The sequence below is a fragment of the Eleutherodactylus coqui genome, chromosome 5 (assembly GCF_035609145.1).
Source record: "Eleutherodactylus coqui strain aEleCoq1 chromosome 5, aEleCoq1.hap1, whole genome shotgun sequence".
In the NCBI taxonomy this organism is placed as follows: Eukaryota; Metazoa; Chordata; class Amphibia; order Anura; family Eleutherodactylidae; genus Eleutherodactylus; species Eleutherodactylus coqui.
Window position 1 is genome coordinate 79,483,837 of NC_089841.1, and position 18,589 is coordinate 79,502,425.

The 18,589-nt window shown below is 46.8% G+C and overlaps 1 protein-coding gene across 4 annotated transcripts in view; it reads right to left on the reverse strand.

Moving 5' to 3' along the window:
• The window catches only part of GHR (growth hormone receptor), a 309,732-nt gene that overhangs the window by 29,264 nt on the left and 261,879 nt on the right, over positions 1-18,589 (reverse strand). For all 4 annotated transcript variants that reach the window (XM_066602762.1, XM_066602763.1, XM_066602764.1 and 1 more), the window contains 3 exons: positions 15,923-16,089; positions 5,584-5,743; positions 1,098-1,172 (listed from right to left, as the gene is read on the reverse strand). In XM_066602762.1, coding sequence (XP_066458859.1) covers positions 1,098-1,172; positions 5,584-5,743; positions 15,923-16,089 — 402 coding nt within the window. The remainder of the gene's footprint in view (positions 1-1,097; positions 1,173-5,583; positions 5,744-15,922; positions 16,090-18,589) is intronic.

Sequence of the window (18,589 nt, forward strand, 5' to 3'; positions counted from 1 at the left end):
TTCATATGAGTAATGTAGCCATTCCTAGTTGGACAGGCCCATTAGGGATTCTGCGGATTCTCCGGTGGACTTGGGCTCTGATACAATAATGGGTCCCAAAGTTAAAAGGCTATTCGGGGATTTCATTTTCTTACCGTTATCTTGGAGTTGGACCAGCCACTTCCACCTGCTTTCTGAAAAGGTGTCACGTGGTATTGTGGCCTGCTGCTGTTGGTGACGTCATAGGTGAGGGATGGGTGCAGTGATAGAGGGGCTTGCTTATTTATTAAAATGAGCTGACAGCCCATCCCTCACCTATGACGTCACCGATACCGGACGCAATACTGCATGATGCCTTTGTCAGGACGCAGCTGGTATTGGCTAGTCCAACTCCGTGGTGATGGTAATAAATGTAAATCCCTGCATAGCCCCTCTAAAGTGTATTCACTCTGGCGTATTTCACTCAGGGATTTTGTCTGATTGTGATAAGATTTCAATGTGCTTATTCACACAAGCGATTTTTATCTTACTGCAATGCTGCAGGCTTGCACTATTGCTGCATGTTCTATTTTTGGGGGTACATTGGATCCTGCCTTAGGCCTCATGTCCACTAGCTAAATGGAATCCACAGCAGGTTTTGCCCATAGGGAATCATTGGCCATCCGCGGGTCCATTAAATTGATTTTTGCACCCGCGGATGGCATTTTAAAAGAATTGGGTTTTTCACGCGTGGGAGAAAAAACGTGACATGCTCCATTTTGCCGCGGATTCCGCGCGGTTCTGCAACATTGCTATCACATTGATAGCAATGTGTGCGGATATCTGCATGCAAAAAAAAATACCATTTAAAGCAAATCCGCGCGGAATCCGCTGCGTAAATCCGCGGCAGATTCTGCACGGATTGTATTTTTCTAGTGGACACGAGGCCTTAGGATGTGATGCAATGCGTTTTTTAAGCAAAAATGAATCTTGCTTGCATCCATTTACCAGTGCTATATCGGTCGGAGAACCAATAGGAGTGCACCCTCAAGGAAAAACAGTCCTTCATAATTTCAGCCAATGACTGCCTCACTCTTACAAAAAAAACACTGCACAATGTTGGATATTTTTAATATTACTTTTTTTCATGTCCTTCTGTAATGGCCCTTTGTTGCTGACAGTAGATGAGCTTCTGGGGATGGAAGTGGAGTGCACTGAAATATGAAAAGAAAAAAACTGAAAACAACATTAACTAAATCAAGATAGTATTATTGAAAGGTCTGCTCCATGTAAAAGGGACCGTGTGTCACCAGGCATGCCTATTTTCCCCATGTAAGTGGTACTGTGAAACACTGCAACATTTCAGAAGAAACACAATTTAAAGTTTGACTCGGAAGGGAGCTCTGAGTCAAAGAGGCAGGCTGCGCCAACCTCTCCCCACCTGCAGTATGTTGACTGACAGCTCTCTCCCTATACACAAGCAGGGAGGAAGCTGTCAGTCTACATGCTGTGGGCGGGGAGAGACCAGAGTAGCCCCCCTCTTTGACTCAGAATCCTTTCTGAATCAAACTTTAATGTGTTCCCTTTAAAATCCATATTTCCTCTATTTATAGGTGGCTTCATGGCCAGTTCTATCGCACTGTCTTTATGGTAAAGTGGCGAGATACAAATTACACCTAAGTAAAAGGCACATAACAGCTGCCTCTGAGTTTGCCAAAAGATGCTTAACTACCGCCCATATGTCTTGATGCCTGCCGTTAATGGGCTCTATTCCGTAGCGCCATCTTCTGACGGCGCTGCAGTGTAAGTCTGGCACGGCGGAGAAGGTGCTCTACTGTTGGATGACAGCCGGGCACCTGCACTGATGCGGGGGGTCTGAAAAAACTTTGGATCCCTGGTGTTTAACCCTTTACACGCCTGTAAAAGGCTGATAGAGGTTAGGGGCTCCCTCTGTCACCCATCAGACCCCCGCAATGTGATTATGGCATCCCCATGGGTTGCTATGGCACCCGGAGGCTTGTTCTGCCAGCTAATGTAGCCTATGAGGCTCATAGTTAACAATACTGTTTTCTTATATAGCTAGTATGTCTGTGCTAGCCTACAGATTAGTAGGTGGAGCTGGATTAACCATCCAGACAATGTTTGCTATATTTATGGTAAATACACCGCATGCTTTCAGCGCAAAAACATATCAAAGAGAGTAAAGATTGCTTACAAGTATTATTTTGGGTGTAAAGTGGAAGATCAAGACAAAAGATGGGCACCTCACATCTGCTGCACAGTGGCTCAATGGCAAGACAAAAGCAATGCCATTTGCTGTGCCTATGAGTTGGCGTGAACCGAAAGATCATCACTCAGATGGCTATTTCTGCATGACCAATGTTGCTGGATTTTCAAATAAGAACAAGTCAAAAATTGTTTATCCTGATTGTGTCTAATGTGAAGCCGATGCCACATGATGCTGAGAATACAGCGCCAATACAGCCTGCATCTTGTGCTTCTGAAAGTGACAGTTCAACAACAGACACTCACAAGCGCAAAAGCAAGTGCCTAAAGGACTTTTGAAGAGTGTATGTGCATTGCATAACGACTCAAGTGAACTTTTTATTGTTAATGTGAACAAGTTTCTGTATTCTCTCAGGTTTGAAGTACAATATAGTTCTGTACAGTGGCAGTTGTGGCCGTTCCTCGTGTCTGTATGAATAGCCAATGAGACAGTGTATAACTTCAGAACCCGATGTCCTGGGCAAAATCCAACTACAGATTTGGATTCTACACGCTCGTTAAGTTTAGGACACGTGCAATACCCCAAGTAGCAGACAAAGTTTTTTCTTTATCTGTGATCTAGTGTTATAATGAAAGAGGTTGTCCAATTTTATACTACTGATAGCCTAGCATCAGGATAGGTCATCAAGAGTAGATTGTCGGGGATTCAGCGACCAGGATCCTTACCAATCAGTTGGTTTGTTGGCCCAGTTTGCTTGTGTGTGGAGCCCAATTCTTCAGTAAGCAGACAGCACCATTCCCTCTAGAGTGGCCAGGCTTGGTGTTATAGGCAAAGTTCCCATTGAAGTGAATCAATTATGGATCCTATAGGGTGCTCCTCAAAAAACTTTTAAATACTCCAGAAATATGGAAAAATGTTTGTGGTAGCCTGAAGTACTCTAACATACCGGAGAGTGGTTGTAGATGGTTCTGGCAAATGATAAATAAGTGCCCCTTTCCCATGAACCTCAACGGCTGCCTTAGTCTTGTTCGGGTGCTTGGTAATCTTTCAGTAAAGTGTTAGCGAAAAAATGGACCTGCTTCATGCTGATTGGCTGGAGTATAAACGAAGACCCTTTTCAATCAGATAGCAGGGAAGAACCAGGCAAAGAGACCAGCAACAATCTGAATTTATTTTTATGGGTGACATAATCCTTTTTTAATTTTAACCAGATTTCCTCTGCAATGAAACTAAATATGTTCTCAGTTAGAAATGCCCTGTTTGCAGCAGCTGCGTCGTGTTTACTGAGCGAAGCCAAGTTTTTTGGAAAGTCCTCAGTACACGATAAATGTAATTCAACAGAAAGGGAGGAACTTTCATGAAAAGGAAAAGAATTGACCATGTGAATGTCACCCATGTGTCACTGAGATCAGAGATATTGGAGAGCTGACAGCTGAACGGGCAATTGGAGGGGTGATGATTGGCTGCCAGGCATCTCTGATGTCATTTATATTCAGACACAGCATTTTGAAAGACGAAAACAAGCTTTTCTGTATCTTTTTTCACATTTTATGTAACTTATTTTAACATTTTTTCTGACCCAACCATGTTATCGTCTGATCACTGCAATAGCTCTGTATTGCAGTGTACTATGCCTATCAGCGTTAAAGGGCCTAATAGGCATAAAGGCATCACAGATAAGGAGATCTTTTTTAGGAGTCTGACTGCCAATGAAACGTATCAGAACCCAACTATTGCTTCGAATGGGCAATGATTGACTTACTAATGGAGCCACTTCCTCTGTCTTATGTGTCACTGTCACTACTGACCATGGCAACTTAAGAGTTACATGGCATAGATCGGAATTATCTCCAATCCTGGCCATTGCAGCAAAGTGTCAGCTTTAATATATATAGCGCTGTTAAGGTAGAGTGCATATTGCCAAGGGATTAAGGCTCTGTGCATGAACTGTAATCAATATCTAGTGCCAATAATTTAGACAATTGGATCTGTTCCCTTCCTGCTATTACAGTTCCCATATGGATTGTCACTCAGCATTCAAAGACCCCCACACAGGTAATTCAAATGCATGAGATGTCTAGATGACAAAGCCTGTGGGTGCCATAATTGCTTTCATATCGGTAATTGTCCTGTCCCCAAAGATAGCTATAAGCCAAATTTGCTAAACTGAATTTCAAAAGAACACATACACATGCCAAAAGTCGTGGGATAGCAAGTATGTAAATTGATTATGAAGTAGTATTACATCAGGTGATGGCCCATACCTGTAAAAGTTGTGAGGTGTTCTCTTATGAGTGTGGCTGTAGGCTGGCCAGCGCGTTCATGGCAAGACAAAATGAATTATTGGAGCTCAAAGTAGGCATCAAAGTGGGTACCAGATGGATGGAACATTCCATTTTCGAAAGCTGTGTGGGCACTTAACATTTCTTGATTCAAAGTGTAATATGTTTATGCCATTGAAGGCATTATCACCTACAGTGGCTACCTATGGGTGCTTAATGATTATGACCGGTGGCATCTGGCAACAATTGTCTGTGGGGACAGACAAGTGACTCTGGCAAAAATTACATGCACTTTCAATGCAGGAGGTCCCACAGGCCAGTGCAGTGCTTTTTAGCTTCCATGGAATATGGAGGCAGAAGACCCACTAGCGTACCAAGGTTAACAAAACACCAGACAGCACCTCACCTAGGCTTGTGAGCTTGCTAACTGGACCATAAAGGACTGGCAGCACAGGATGTGGTCTTATGGGTCATGGTACAAATTGTTTTGGGCTGATTGTAGGGTTTGTGTGTAGCACAGACCCCAGAAGTCATGGACCCCAGTTGTCAACAAGACACTGTGCAGGCTGCTGGGGGTTCCATACTAGTGTGGAATGTGTCCTCATGGCATGGGTTAGGTTCACTAATCCACCTAAACATGCCATTGACTAGTGCCTGATACTTTTCAGTGCTTGCTCACTATTTGCAGTCTTTCATGGACATTATGTACCCTACAATGATAGGATATTCTATCAAGATAATGCCCCATGCCATCAGGTACAAGTTGCTCAGAATTAGTTCGAGGAACATTCTGGAGAGTTTCTATGAATTGGGTGACCTGCATGTTCGTCCGACATGAGCCTTATCAAGCCTTTAAAGTGATGAGGTGGAAAGGTCCATTTATGCCTGAGATCCTGCACCTAAAAGTACCATGGAGCTGTGGCTGGCTATTCAGACGGCTTGGCTCAACATCCCTCCAGATGTCTTTTGTTCTCTCAAGGAATCTTGAGTTGCTGCACTTCTCCGGGCTACAGGGTGTTCTACATGATATTAGTTCCTGTCCCATGACTTTTGACATGTCAGTCCACTTACAGATCACTTTAGAGCTACATGTATTTACACTAAATTAATACGTACCTTTTGATTCAAAACCTGATACAGATTCTGGAATCACAAGCTCCTCACTGAACTTTCCAAACTCCTCATTCCCGTGTTGTCTGCAGCGAATCCGTAGTAAATACTCTTTTCCTACTTTGAGACCATGCACTGGTAAATAGTTTGTGGTCACTATATCATACTGCAAGAGACAGACATGAGTGAAAATATCAGTTATGGCATCATTTTGTATTCAAGCATTTATCCAACACAATATGACGGGATACAATGATTCAATATCTGCACAGAGCATGCTCTACTGTACTGCATTGTCAAAGATATAGTGTTTATACCCAACTCTGTATAACCTAGTTACTGGGACTTCAGCTTTCACCATAGGGCCGCCTGCACACAGGCGGATTTGCTTTTGCAAATGCCGCCCATAGCATGCTATGGCAAAATGCGATTTCCTCTACATGAGTGAAAATCGATTGCAATTTCCTACTCGCGGAGAAGAAATCACAGCATGCTGCGATTCCGTGTGGCTTCAGTGTGGATGGCTTCCATGGAAGTCAATGGAGAGCATCCGCCTCAAGACCCTTCCATAGTCATCACTGCAGAGAGGTCGCAGGATCCATGTCATTGCGTAGCGATGGCGCGGCACAATCTGTACTGTGCATGTGCGCCGGCGCGACGGACGGCACATTTGCAGCACAGATTTGAAGATGGCGGACAGATACGCAGGGGTGACCATTCAGGCATAGGGTGGGATTCCGTTGTGGAATCCGACCCAGACTTGTGCAGGCTTCCTAAATCTGATATTTTTCAAGCAACATCCAGAAGAATCTTTCATAGGGTTTTCTTACTTAAAAACATGTCGCAAGGATTTGTCATCACTTTGTAAATAGTGGGGTGAAAAAGATGCAAAAAGACCATAAGAAGACTTTAGAAGACTACCCAAGAATGGCCATACACAGTTCAGATCCCTGTTGCAATTGCAGGCAGAAATCTGTTGATTGCCGTCCATCACCTGGAATTGCCATTGTTTAATCCAGGCTCTGCTTGACACACAGGGGATCACCTCTTGCATTTACAGTGGAACTCTGCCGGAGTACAGGATCCCAAAGCAATTAATCTACAATGCTGCTTGAAAGTTTGTGAAGCCTACAGAATTTTCCATATTTCTGCTTATATTTGACCTGAAACTACTTCAGATTTTCACACAAATGCTAAAAGTAGAAAAATAGAACCAAATCAAACAAATGAGCAAAAAAATTTGTAAAACTGGTCATTTATTTATTGAGGAAAATGATCCCACATCACATGTCTGAGTGCCAAACGTATGTGAATCTTTGCTTTCAGTATCTGGTGTGACCCCATTGTGCAGCAATAACTGCATTTCCAGTAATTATTGATTAGCCCTGCTACCTGGCTTGGAGGAATTTTAGCTCATCCCTCTGTATAAAACTGCTTCAACCCTGTTGGTGGGTTTTCACCCAAGAGCTCTTCGCTTCAGGTTCTTCCATAACATTTCTAGAGGATTAAGGTCAGGACTTGGACTTGGCCATTCCAAAACTTTCACTTTATTCTTCTTTAACCATTCTTTCATAGAACATATTGTGTACTTTGTGTCGTTGTCTTGTTGCATGACCCACGTTCTCTTGTGATCAGCTCAATGACAGATTTTATTGGTATAACTCAGAATTCATTTTTCCATCAATGATAGCAAGCCTTCCTGGCCCAGATGCATCAAAAACAGGCCCAAATCATGATCCTACCACCACCTTGTTTCACAGACGGTATGAGGTTTTTATGGTTTATTGCAGTGTTTTCCTTTCCCCAAACATAATGCTTCTCATGTAAGAAAAAAGCTCTATTTTGGTCTCATCTATCCACTAAACATTGTTTCAGTAGCCTTCTGGCTTGTCCAGATGATTTTTAGCAAACTGCTGACAGACAGCAACGTTTTTTTGGAGAGCAGCAGCTTTTTCCTTGCAATCCTGCTATACACACCATTGTTGTTCAGTGTCCTCCTGATGGTGGATTCATGAACATTAACTTTAGCTATTACCTTTAGTTGCTTAGAGGTTACCTTGGGTTGTGGATAGAGATGAGCGAACGTACTCGTCCGAGCTTGATGCTCGTTCGAGTATTAGCGTGTTCGAGATGCTCGTTACTAGAGGCGAGCACCACGCGATGTTCGAGTTACTTTCACTTTCATCTCTAAGACGTTAGCGCGCTTTTCTGGCCAATAGAAAGACAGGGAAGGCATTACAACTTCCTCCTGTGATGTTCCAGCCCTATACCACCCCCCTGCAGTGAGTGGCTGGCGAGATCAGGTGTCACCCGAGTATATAAATCGGCCCCTCCCGCGGCTCGCCACAGATGCATTCTGACATAGCTCAGGGAAAGTGCTGCTGATGCTGGAGCTGCTATAGGGAGAGTGTTAGGAGTGATTTTAGGCTTCAAGAACCCCAACGGTCCTTCTTAGGGCCACATCTGACCGTGTGCAGTACTGTTGAGGCTGCTTTTTGCAGTGTTGCACCTTTTTTTTTTTTTTTGTATATCGGCCATGCAGAGCATTGCGTCCTCAATCTGCAGTAATTTTACATAGTATAGGGCCAGTAGTGCTGAGGCAGGGACAGTGAAAAACGTGAAAGACATATACTGCCTATATAGGCAGTGGGCTTTTCCAAAAAAATTTGGGACAAAAAAATCTATTTGGGCTGCCTGTGACCATCCTGACTGTACTGCGTCTCTGCTGGGGGTAGTAGTCCTAATTAATACGCAGCCAGCTAAGTGTTACAGCAGACTTGCGCAAAATTCTTTCCTGGCTCTGCGTTGCCCGTTACATCATTGCTGTCATCCTGTCCAGAGGGAAACAGTCTGCACTGCAGTAATTTTACATAGTATAGGGCCAGTAGTGGTGAGGCAGGGACAGTGAAAAACGTGATAGACATATACTGTCTATATAGGCAGTGGGCTTTTCCAAAAAAATTTGGGACAAAAAAATCTATTTGGGCTGCCTGTGACCGTCCTGACTGTACTGCGTCTCTGCTGGGGGTAGTAGTCCTAATTAATACGCAGCCAGCTAAGTGTTACAGTGGGCTTGCGCAAAATTCTTTCCTGGCTCTGCGTTGCCCGATACATCATTGCTGTCATCCTGTCCAGAAGGAAACAGTCTGCACTCCAGTAATTTTACATAGTATAGGGCCAGTAGTGCTGAGGCAGGGACAGTGAAAAACGTGAAAGACATATACTGTCTATATAGGCAGTGAGCTTTTCCAAAAAAATTTGGGACAAATAAATATATTTGGGCTACCTGTGACCGTCCTGACTGTACTGCGTCTCTGCTGGGGGTAGTAGTCCTAATTAATACGCAGCCAGTTAACTGTTACAGCGGGCTTGCGCAAAATTCTTTCCTAGCTCTGCTGTGCGTTCCGTAAGCGAAGTCAGCCTCCAACCACAGGCCAATAAGCGGCACATTTAATTACAGCTTTCTGTTTCTGCACTACTGGTAATACACCATGCTGAGGGGTAGGGGTAGGCCTAGAGGATGTGGACGCGGGCGAGGACGCGGAGGCCCAAGTCAGGGTGTGGGCACAGGCCGAGCTCCTGATCCAGGTGTATCGCAGCCGACTGCTGCGGGATTAGGAGAAAGGCACGTTTCTGGCGTCCCCACATTCATCTCACAATTAATGGGTCCACGCGGTAGACCTTTATTAGAAAATGAGCAGCGTGAGCAGGTCCTGTCGTGGATGGCAGAAAGTGCATCCAGCAATCTATCGACCACCCAGAGTTCTGCGCCGTCCACTGCTGCAACTCTGAATCCTCTGGCTGCTGCTCCTCCTTCCTCCCAGCCTCCTCACTCCATTACAATGACACATTCTGAGGAGCAGGCAGACTCCCAGGAACTGTTCCCGGGCCCCTATCCAGAATGGGCAGCAATGGTTCCTCTCCCACCGGAGGAGTTTGTCGTGACCGATGCCCAACCTTTGGAAAGTTCCCGGGGTCCGGGGGATGAGGCTGGGGACTTCCGGCAACTGTCTCAAGAGCTTTCAGTGGGTGAGGAGGACGATGACGACGAGACACAGTTGTCTATCACTCAGGTAGTAGTAATTGGAATAAGTCCGAGGGAGGAGCGCACAGAGGATTCGGAGGAAGAGCAGCAGGACGATGAGGTGACTGACCCCACCTGGTTTGCTAAGCCTACTGAGGACAGGTCTTCAGAGGGGGAGGCAAGTGCAGCAGCAGGGCAGGTTGGAAGAGCCAGTGCGGTGGCCAGGGGTAGAGGCAGGGCCAGACCGAATAATCCACCAACTGTTTCCCAAAGCGCCCCCTCGCGCCATGCCACCCTGCAGAGGCTGAGGGGCTCAAAGGCCTGGCAGTTTTTCACTGAGAGTGCAGACGACCGACGAACAGTGGTGTGCAACCTTTGTCGCGCCAAGATCAGTCGGGGAGCCACCACCACCAGCATGCGCAGACATATGATGGCCAAGCACCCCACAAGGTGGGATGAAGGCCGTTCACCGCCTCCGGTTTGCACCACTGCCTCTCCCCCTGTGCCCCAACCTGCCACTAAGATCCAACCCCCCTCTCAGGACACAGGCACTACCGTCTTCTGGCCTGCACCCACATCCTCAACTCCGCTGTCCTCGGCCCCATCCACCAATGTCTCTCAGCGCAGCATCCAGCCGTCGCTAGCGCAAGTGTTTGAGCGCAAGTGCAAGTACGCCGCCACGCACCCGCACGCTCAAGCGTTAAACGTGCACATTGCCAAATTGATCAGCCTGGAGATGCTGCCGTATAGGCTTGTGGAAACGGAGGCTTTCAAAAGCATGATGGCGGCAGCGGCCCCGCGCCACTCGGTTCCCAGTCGCCACTACTTTTCCCGATGTGCCGTCCCAGCCCTGCACGACCACGTCTCCCGCAACATTGTACGCGCCCTCACCAACGCGGTTACTGCCAAGGTCCACTTAACAACGGACACGTGGACAAGCACAGGCGGGCAGGGTCACTATATCTCCCTGACGGCACATTGGGTGAATTTAGTGGAAGCCGGGACAGAGTCAGAGCCTGGGACCGCTCACGTCCTACCCACCCCCAGAATTGTGGGCCCCAGCTCGGTGGTGGTATCTGCGGCGGTGAATGCTTCCTCCACTAAACCACCCTCCTCCTCCTACGCAACCTCTGTCTCGCAATGAAGATGTGTCAGCAGCAGCACATCGCCAGCAGTCGGTGTCGCGCGGCGTGGCAGCACAGCGGTGGGCAAGCGTCAGCAGGCCGTGCTGAAACTACTCAGCTTAGGAGAGAAGAGGCACACGGCCCACGAACTGCTGCAGGGTCTGACAGAGCAGACCGACTGCTGGCTTGCGCCACTGAGCCTCCAAACGGGCATGCTCGTGTGTGACAACGGCCGTAACCTGGTGGCGGCTCTGCAGCTCGGCAGCCTCACGCACGTGCCATGCCTGGCCCACGTCTTTAATTTGGTGGTTCAGCGCTTTCTGAAAAGCTACCCACGCTTGTCAGACCTGCTCGGAAAGGTGCGCCGGCTCTGCACACATTTCCGAAAGTCACACACGGACGCTGCCACCCTGCGCACCCTGCAACATCGGTTTAATCTGCCAGTGCACCGACTACTGTGCGACGTGCCCACACGGTGGAACTCTACGCTCCACATGTTGGCCAGGCTCTATGAGCAGCGTAGAGCTATAGTGGAATACCAACTCCAACATGGGCGGCGCAGTGGGAGTCAGCCTCCTCAATTCTTTACAGAAGAGTGGGCCTGGTTGGCAGACATCTGCCAGGTCCTTGGAAACTTTGAGGAGTCTACCCAGATGGTGAGCGTCGATGCTGCAATCATTAGCGTCACCATTCCTCTGCTATGCCTCTTGAGAAGTTCCCTGCAAAGCATAAAGGCAGACGCTTTGCACTCGGAAACGGAGGCGAGGGAAGACAGTATGTCGCTGGACAGTCAGAGCACCCTCCTGTCTATATCTCAGCGCGTTGAGGAGGAGGAGGTGGAGGAGCATGAGGAGGAGGGGGAAGAGACAGCTTGGCCCACTGCTGAGGGTACCCATGCTGCTTGCCTGTCATCCTTTCAGCATGTATGGCCTGAGGAGGAGGAGGATCCTGAAAGTGATCTTCCTAGTGAGGACAGCCATGTGTTGCGTACAGGTACCCTGGCACACATGGCTGACTTCATGTTAGGATGCCTTTCTCGTGACCCTCGCGTTACACGCATTCTGGCCACTACGGATTACTGGGTGTACACACTGCTCGACCTACGGTATAAGGAGAACCTTTCCACTCTCATACCCGAAGAGGAAAGGGGTTCGAGAGTGATGCTATACCACAGGACCCTGGCGGACAAGCTGATGGTAAAATTCCCATCCGACAGCGCTAGTGGCAGAAGGCGCAGTTCCGAGGGCCAGGTAGCAGGGGAGGCGCGGAGATCAGGCAGCATGTACAGCACAGGCAGGGGGACACACTCTAAGGCCTTTGACAGCTTTCTGGCTCCCCACCAAGACTGTGTCACCGCTCCCCAGTCAAGGCTGAGTCGGCGGGAGCACTGTAAAAGGATGGTGAGGGAGTACGTAGCCGATCGCACGACCGTCCTCCGTGACGCCTCTGCCCCCTACAACTACTGAGTGTTGAAGCTGGACACGTGGCCTGAACTCGCGCTCTATGCCCTGGAGGTGCTTGCTTGTCCTGCGGCTAGCGTCTTGTCAGAGAGGGTGTTTAGTGTGGCTGGGGGAATCATCACAGATAAGCGTACCCACCTGTCAACCGACAGTGCCGACAGGCTTACACTCATAAAGATGAACAAAGCCTGGATTTCCCCAGACTTTTCTTCTCCACCAGCGGACAGCAGCGATACCTAAACAATACGTAGGCTGCACCCGCGGATGGAAGCATCGTTCTCGATCACCATCAAAAACGGGGACCTTTTAGCTTCATCAATCTGTGTATTATATTCATCCTCCTCCTCCTCCTCCTGAAACCTCACGTAATCACGCCGAACGGGCAATTTTTCTTAGGCCCACGAGGCTCAGTCATATAACTTTTGTAAACAATGTTTATACATTTCAATTCTCAATTGAATAAAGCATTGAAACTTGCACCTGAACCAATTTTTATTTTAACTGGGCTGCCTACAGGCCTAGTTACAAATTAAGCCACATTAACCAAAGCGATTAATGGGTTTCACCTGCCCTCTTGGTTGGGCATGGGCACTTTTTCTGTAGTACATTTTACTGTTGGTACACCAATTTTTTGGGGCCCTCGCCTACATTGTAATCCTAGTAATTTTTAGCCCACCTGCATTAAAGCTGACGTTACCTCAGCTGTGCTGGGCACTGCAATGGGATATATTTATGTACCGCTGGTGGGTTCCAGGCAGCCACCCATGCTGTGTGTCCACAGGGACTTCACATTAGGGATTTGTACCTGCCAGTGTCTATGTATTAAAAACCCCGGTCAGACTGGGGCATGCAGTGTGGGCCGAAGACCACCTGCATTTAATCGGACGTTACCTCAGCTGTGATGGGCAATGCAATGGGATATATTTATGTGCCGTTGGTGGCTTCCTGGGACCCACCCATGCTGTGGGTGCACACGGAGTTGTAACTGCATGTGTCCACTTCTAAAGAACCCCAGTCTGACTGGGGCATGCAGGGTGGGCCGAAGCCCACCTGCATTTAACATGACATTACATCAGCTGTGCTGGGCACTGCAATGGGATATATTTATGTACCGCCGGTGGGTTCCAGGGAGCCACCCATGCTGTGGGTCCACAGGGAGTTGTAACTGCATGTGTCCACTTCTAAAGAACCCCAGTCTGACTGGGGCATGCAGTGTGGGCCGAAGCCCACCTGTATTTAACATGACATTACCTCAGCTGTGATGGGCAATGCAATGGGATATATTTATGTACCGCCGGTGGGTTCCAGGGAGCCACCCATGCTGTGGGTGCACACGGAATTCCCATTGCGGAGTTGTACCTGCCTGTGACTATTTATAAAAAACCGCGGTCTGACTGGGGCATGCAGACACCTTGACAGAATGAATAGTGTGTGGTACATGGGTTCCCCATTGCTATGCCCACGTGTGCAGCTCCAGATGGAGGTGGCACAGGATTGGATTTCTCATTGCTTCTGTACAGCATTGTGGGCTATCGCCCCACCCCTTTTAAAGAGGGTCGCTGCCTAGCCGTGCCAACCCTCTGCAGTGTGTGCCTGCGGTTCCTCCTCATGGCAGACGCACTTATAAATAGACATGAGGGTGGTGTGGCATGAGGGCAGCTGAAGGCTGCGCAGGGACAATTTGGTGTGCGCTGTGGACACTGGGTCGTGCAGGGGGGGTTGGGCAGCATGTAACCCAGGAGAAGTGGCAGCGGAGTGTCATGCAGGCAGTGATTGTGCTTTGTTGGAGGTAGTGTGGTGCTTAGCTAAGGTATGCATTGCTAATGAGGGCTTTTCAGAAGTAAAAACTGTTGGGAGGGGGGGCACTCTTGCCACTATTGTGGCTTACTAGTGGGACCTGGGAACTTGAGATGCAGCCCAACATGTAGCCCCTTGCCTGCCCTATCCGTTTCTGTGTCGTTCCCATCACTTTCTTGAATTGCCCAGATTTTCACAAATGGAAACCTTAGCGAGCATCGGCGATATACAAAAATGCTCGGGTCGCCCATTGACTTCAATGGGGTTCGTTATTCGAAACGAACCCTCGAGCATCGCGAAATTTTGTCCTGAGTAACGAGCACCCGAGCATTTTGGTGCTCGCTCATCTCTAGTTGTTGACTATTATACACCTTGCTCTTGGCGTGATCCTGCTTGGTTGACCCCTCCTGGGGAGGGTAATAATGGCCTTGACTCTCCTCCATTTCTACACAATCTGTCTAACTGTGGATTGGTGAAGTCAAAGCTCTTTTGAGAAAATTTTGTAACCTCTTCCAACCTGATGAGCACCACCAGCTGTTCTTCTGAGATCCTCAGAAATGTCCTTTGCTCGTGCGATGATACATTTCCACAAGCGTGTTGTGAAGATCAGACTTTCATCACACTGATTGAAAACACCTGACACTAAGTTCACCTTCAAATTATCTGCTAATCCTAAAAGTTCACATACTTCTCCCACTCACAAATATGTGATATTGAATCACTTACCTCAATAAATAAATGACAAAGTCTAATATCTTTGACTCATTTGTTTGATTTGGTTCTCTTTATCTACTTTTAGGACTTGTGTGGAAATCTGATGTAGTTTTAGGTCAAATCCAAGCAGAAATACAGGAAATTCTGAAGGGTTCACAAACTTTCACGCACCACTGTAATTTATTAACTGCTAGCTACTTACCTTGTATTTCTACGTTTAGTACTGTGTGCTGGGGGCAGGAAGTGCTGGTTGACCCATCATAAAAACATGCCACCAGTCCTTCTGCAGACTGGAGGATAACAAAGCTCGTCACTACAAGGTTAAGTTTACATATGGCAGGTTTCTTGTAGAAATATCTGTGACTGTCCCATTCATTTGAATGGGGTTTGTCAAAATCCATAGAGAGGCTGCAGACACAAGCCCAGGTAGATATATGGATCACATTTTCAGTTGCAGACATTTCTGCAGCAATTCCGCCCCTGGTCACGTACCTTAACCCTTTCCAATCCACTGTCTGACGTCTAAAGACATTCTGATTGAAGGCTGTACAGTTCCGATGTCGGAAGACGTCCAGCAGGGTATTTTTACTGTAGATTACTGGCCGCTCTGTTGTCAGGGGCCTCTCCAGCATGTCCCATACCGCAGTACTGGCTCTAGCCAGCAGATGGCGCCATTGTATAATGGCAGAAAGAGAAAGCCCCCTAGGAAACGCCGAATCCAAAATTGGATTGCAGAGGGTTAAGGGATTTTCCAGAGAAAATATTGTTGATCTATGCTCAGGATAGTTCATAAATAGCTGATCGGCCAGGGTCCGCCACTCGGGAACCACTGAAATCAATAGGAGAAATGCCTGCAATTACAAGTGCCGGCCACTATACAGGGGTCGGAGCAGTAGCTTCCGCTCCGCCCCCTGTGTATAGCATGTCTGACAGCGTGCACCTGCTCAGCTGATTGTCCAGGTTCCCGATCAGTAGACCCCAGACGATTAACTATTGATGACTTATCCTGAGGACAGATCATCAATAGTATTTTCCCCCAAAAAACCTTTAAGAGTTGGGTCATCCAAAGTCATGACTGGTTTCTTGCTGTACAATCTAGCCACCAGACCAAATGAAAATTACTTATTTGGGAGACTACTAGAATTCCTTAGAAATACGTTAAACAAGGAACAAAACTTCGACATTGTCCGTTCTGATTTCATGCACAATGACATTTTAGCCCTTACCGACTTCCATTGCTGTTCAATTGCCTCTTTTAGTTGCACTTCATATTCCAGAAACATAATGGTGGATGAAGGGGGAGGCTCCCACGTTACCCGGAGGTCCAGCAGTGAGTTATTCGGGCTGATTTTCTGAAGCGACCAGCTCAGAGCCACCGGGGGATCTGATTCCACTGAAAATACACAACCAGCGTACAGAAAATTAGAACCTTACTGCAATTCTCCTTGAATTGTTTTCTGTAAGTGGCTCTTTTCTAATCAGCTCGATCTTTTGTAGAATGGCATGGGGTACGAGCACAAGGTTTTACTTATTGAACACAGTATATGGACACACTGTTCTTCAGCTTTGGAAGTTTTCCAGAAAACAAAACTGAAAACAGAATAAAAATAATATGTTTCTGTACTACCCATTGAGATATTGTATCAAAGACCTATGTAGTTTACTTAAAGCCCGATCCTTGTATACCACAGAGGCAATGTACGGGGGGATTCAAAAGAAAAGTGCAAAAATGGAGCTGATTTCTTCATATATAAATTGACACAACAGCCAGAATGACATGAAAAGATAAAAGAACTCTTCATGTTCTTAATGCACCTTACAGATGTTCGATGTGGGCGCCAATGATCACACAGCAGATGTCAAGTCTAGTTACACCAAGACACGTCCCGGCATATCTTCTGTAATCGATTCCACCGCAGTGGAAATGTGATGTTTTAGGTCGTCTAATGTCACCAGCGGCGCCCACATGGAACATCTATATGGTGTGTTAAAAACTTAAAGACTTCTTCTATCTTTTTGTGTCTTTCTGGCTTTATTTTTTGATCGTTTGCTCTGAATTGCCCTGTGGAAAAGGCCCTTTAAATTGAAATGGCGCCAACCTTTCTTCACTGTTTTACTTTTTTACTGAGATAGGAGTACTTGATGTTGCAGTCCAAAAGCCTGAGGTTACAGTGACGATTTCTGTTGTAGGTATTGTGGTCATGCAAAAAAACGTTTAGTAATTTTTTTTCTAATTTTTTTTAGTATCACAAAGTATATTTTTTTAAAAATCCAAAAATTTTGCAATTTTAACAACAAAAAAAGGGATGGTGTATGGGGAGCTTTGGTATAAAGTAACTCCATTGTGAACAGTACTTTCCAGAAATAGCCTAAGGGCTCATGCCCACGGCCGTGACGGGCTCTGCAAGCGGAATACAGCAGCGGAGTCCGTCACGGCGCCCCCCCCCCCCCCCAAAGACCCCATACTCACCTCCGGATCCGCTGTGCAGCTCCCACATGACACGCTGGCAGTGTCATATGACGTGTCAGCTAAGTCATATGACACAGCTGGCGGTGGGCGGGGCGCGTATTTAGGCTATACTTCTGCTGTGCTACAGTGGAAGGAGAGCGTGATAGCTGGCTTCCATTAACTATAATGGAAGCTGTCTGCGCATATTCCCTCGGCAAGTAGGACATGCCGTGGGTTATTTTATGCTACGGAATTCCGTGACGGAATTCCGGGCATGAACATTGAGCTATTAGTTTCAATAGAACCTAATAGCTGCGGTGAAACGCGTCGGGTTTCATGCGGCGGAAATCCGGCCGTGGGCATTAGCCCTTACCTTTACTTTTTATCTGGCATAAGGTCCTTTTGCTATATTGTTCTTGTACATGCACGGGTGATAATGTTTCTATGGGTTTCATTTAGGGACATTTTTATATTCGGAATTTGACTCCAATATATACCCTAATCCTTGTTGTCTTGGGATGTTTTACCCCTTTTTAATAGAGTATGCTGCAAGTATTTATGAATATGCTTTTTCTATTGTACGTTATTTCTATGGATTGCTTAATGACCACTAAGCATAATAATAGCTTGATACTTCCTGTTCTTTAGAGACAACTTTTCATTGTCATCACAGGCAGGATTATAATGAAAGATGACACCCAAGGGCGTAACTATAGAGGGTGCAGGGGATGCGGTTGCACCTGCGCCCAGGAGCCTTAGGGGGGCCATAAGGCCTCTCTTCTCCATATAGGGAGCCCAGTACTATGAATAAAGCATTATAGTTGGGGGGCCCTGTTACAGGTTTTGCATTGGGGCCCAGAAGCTTCAAGTTATGTCTCTGTGCAGCATGGTTTAGCTATGGGCACGGGTACAGATACAGATAGAGGGGGGCCCCAGCTCACGTTTTGCATCAGGGCCCCTGAGCCTTTAGTTATGCCCCTGATTACACCTATTTATAGATAACACAGGATCCAACATTCACAACAGGTGATGGTCACAGATCACCTCCTCCCATTCCCTGCACAATAACCCCTGCACAGATTACAGAGCATTCCTACAACACTCTCCCATAGAAGTCAATGAATATCTTCTGTCTATTGTTTCCTACTGTTTATGAGGCTGCCGTAAAGCACATCTCTAAATGCTGTTAACTGCAGCTCCGGCAAGCTGCCCAACCCCAGTCATAGAAAGTAAAAAAATCGGAAATCAAAAAATAAAAATTAGGAAGATGGAATATGTCTGGTTTTAATGAGTAAAACTAATACATGTGATACTTTTCCTTTAAGGAATTGTTTATAAGTGGTATTCTCTGTCCCATTTTAGTGCCGGCTCAACTGTACAATCTTCAGTAAGCCTTCAAGAAGCTATATTAAAATATACCGTGAGCCACTGTGTAACTCGGGGC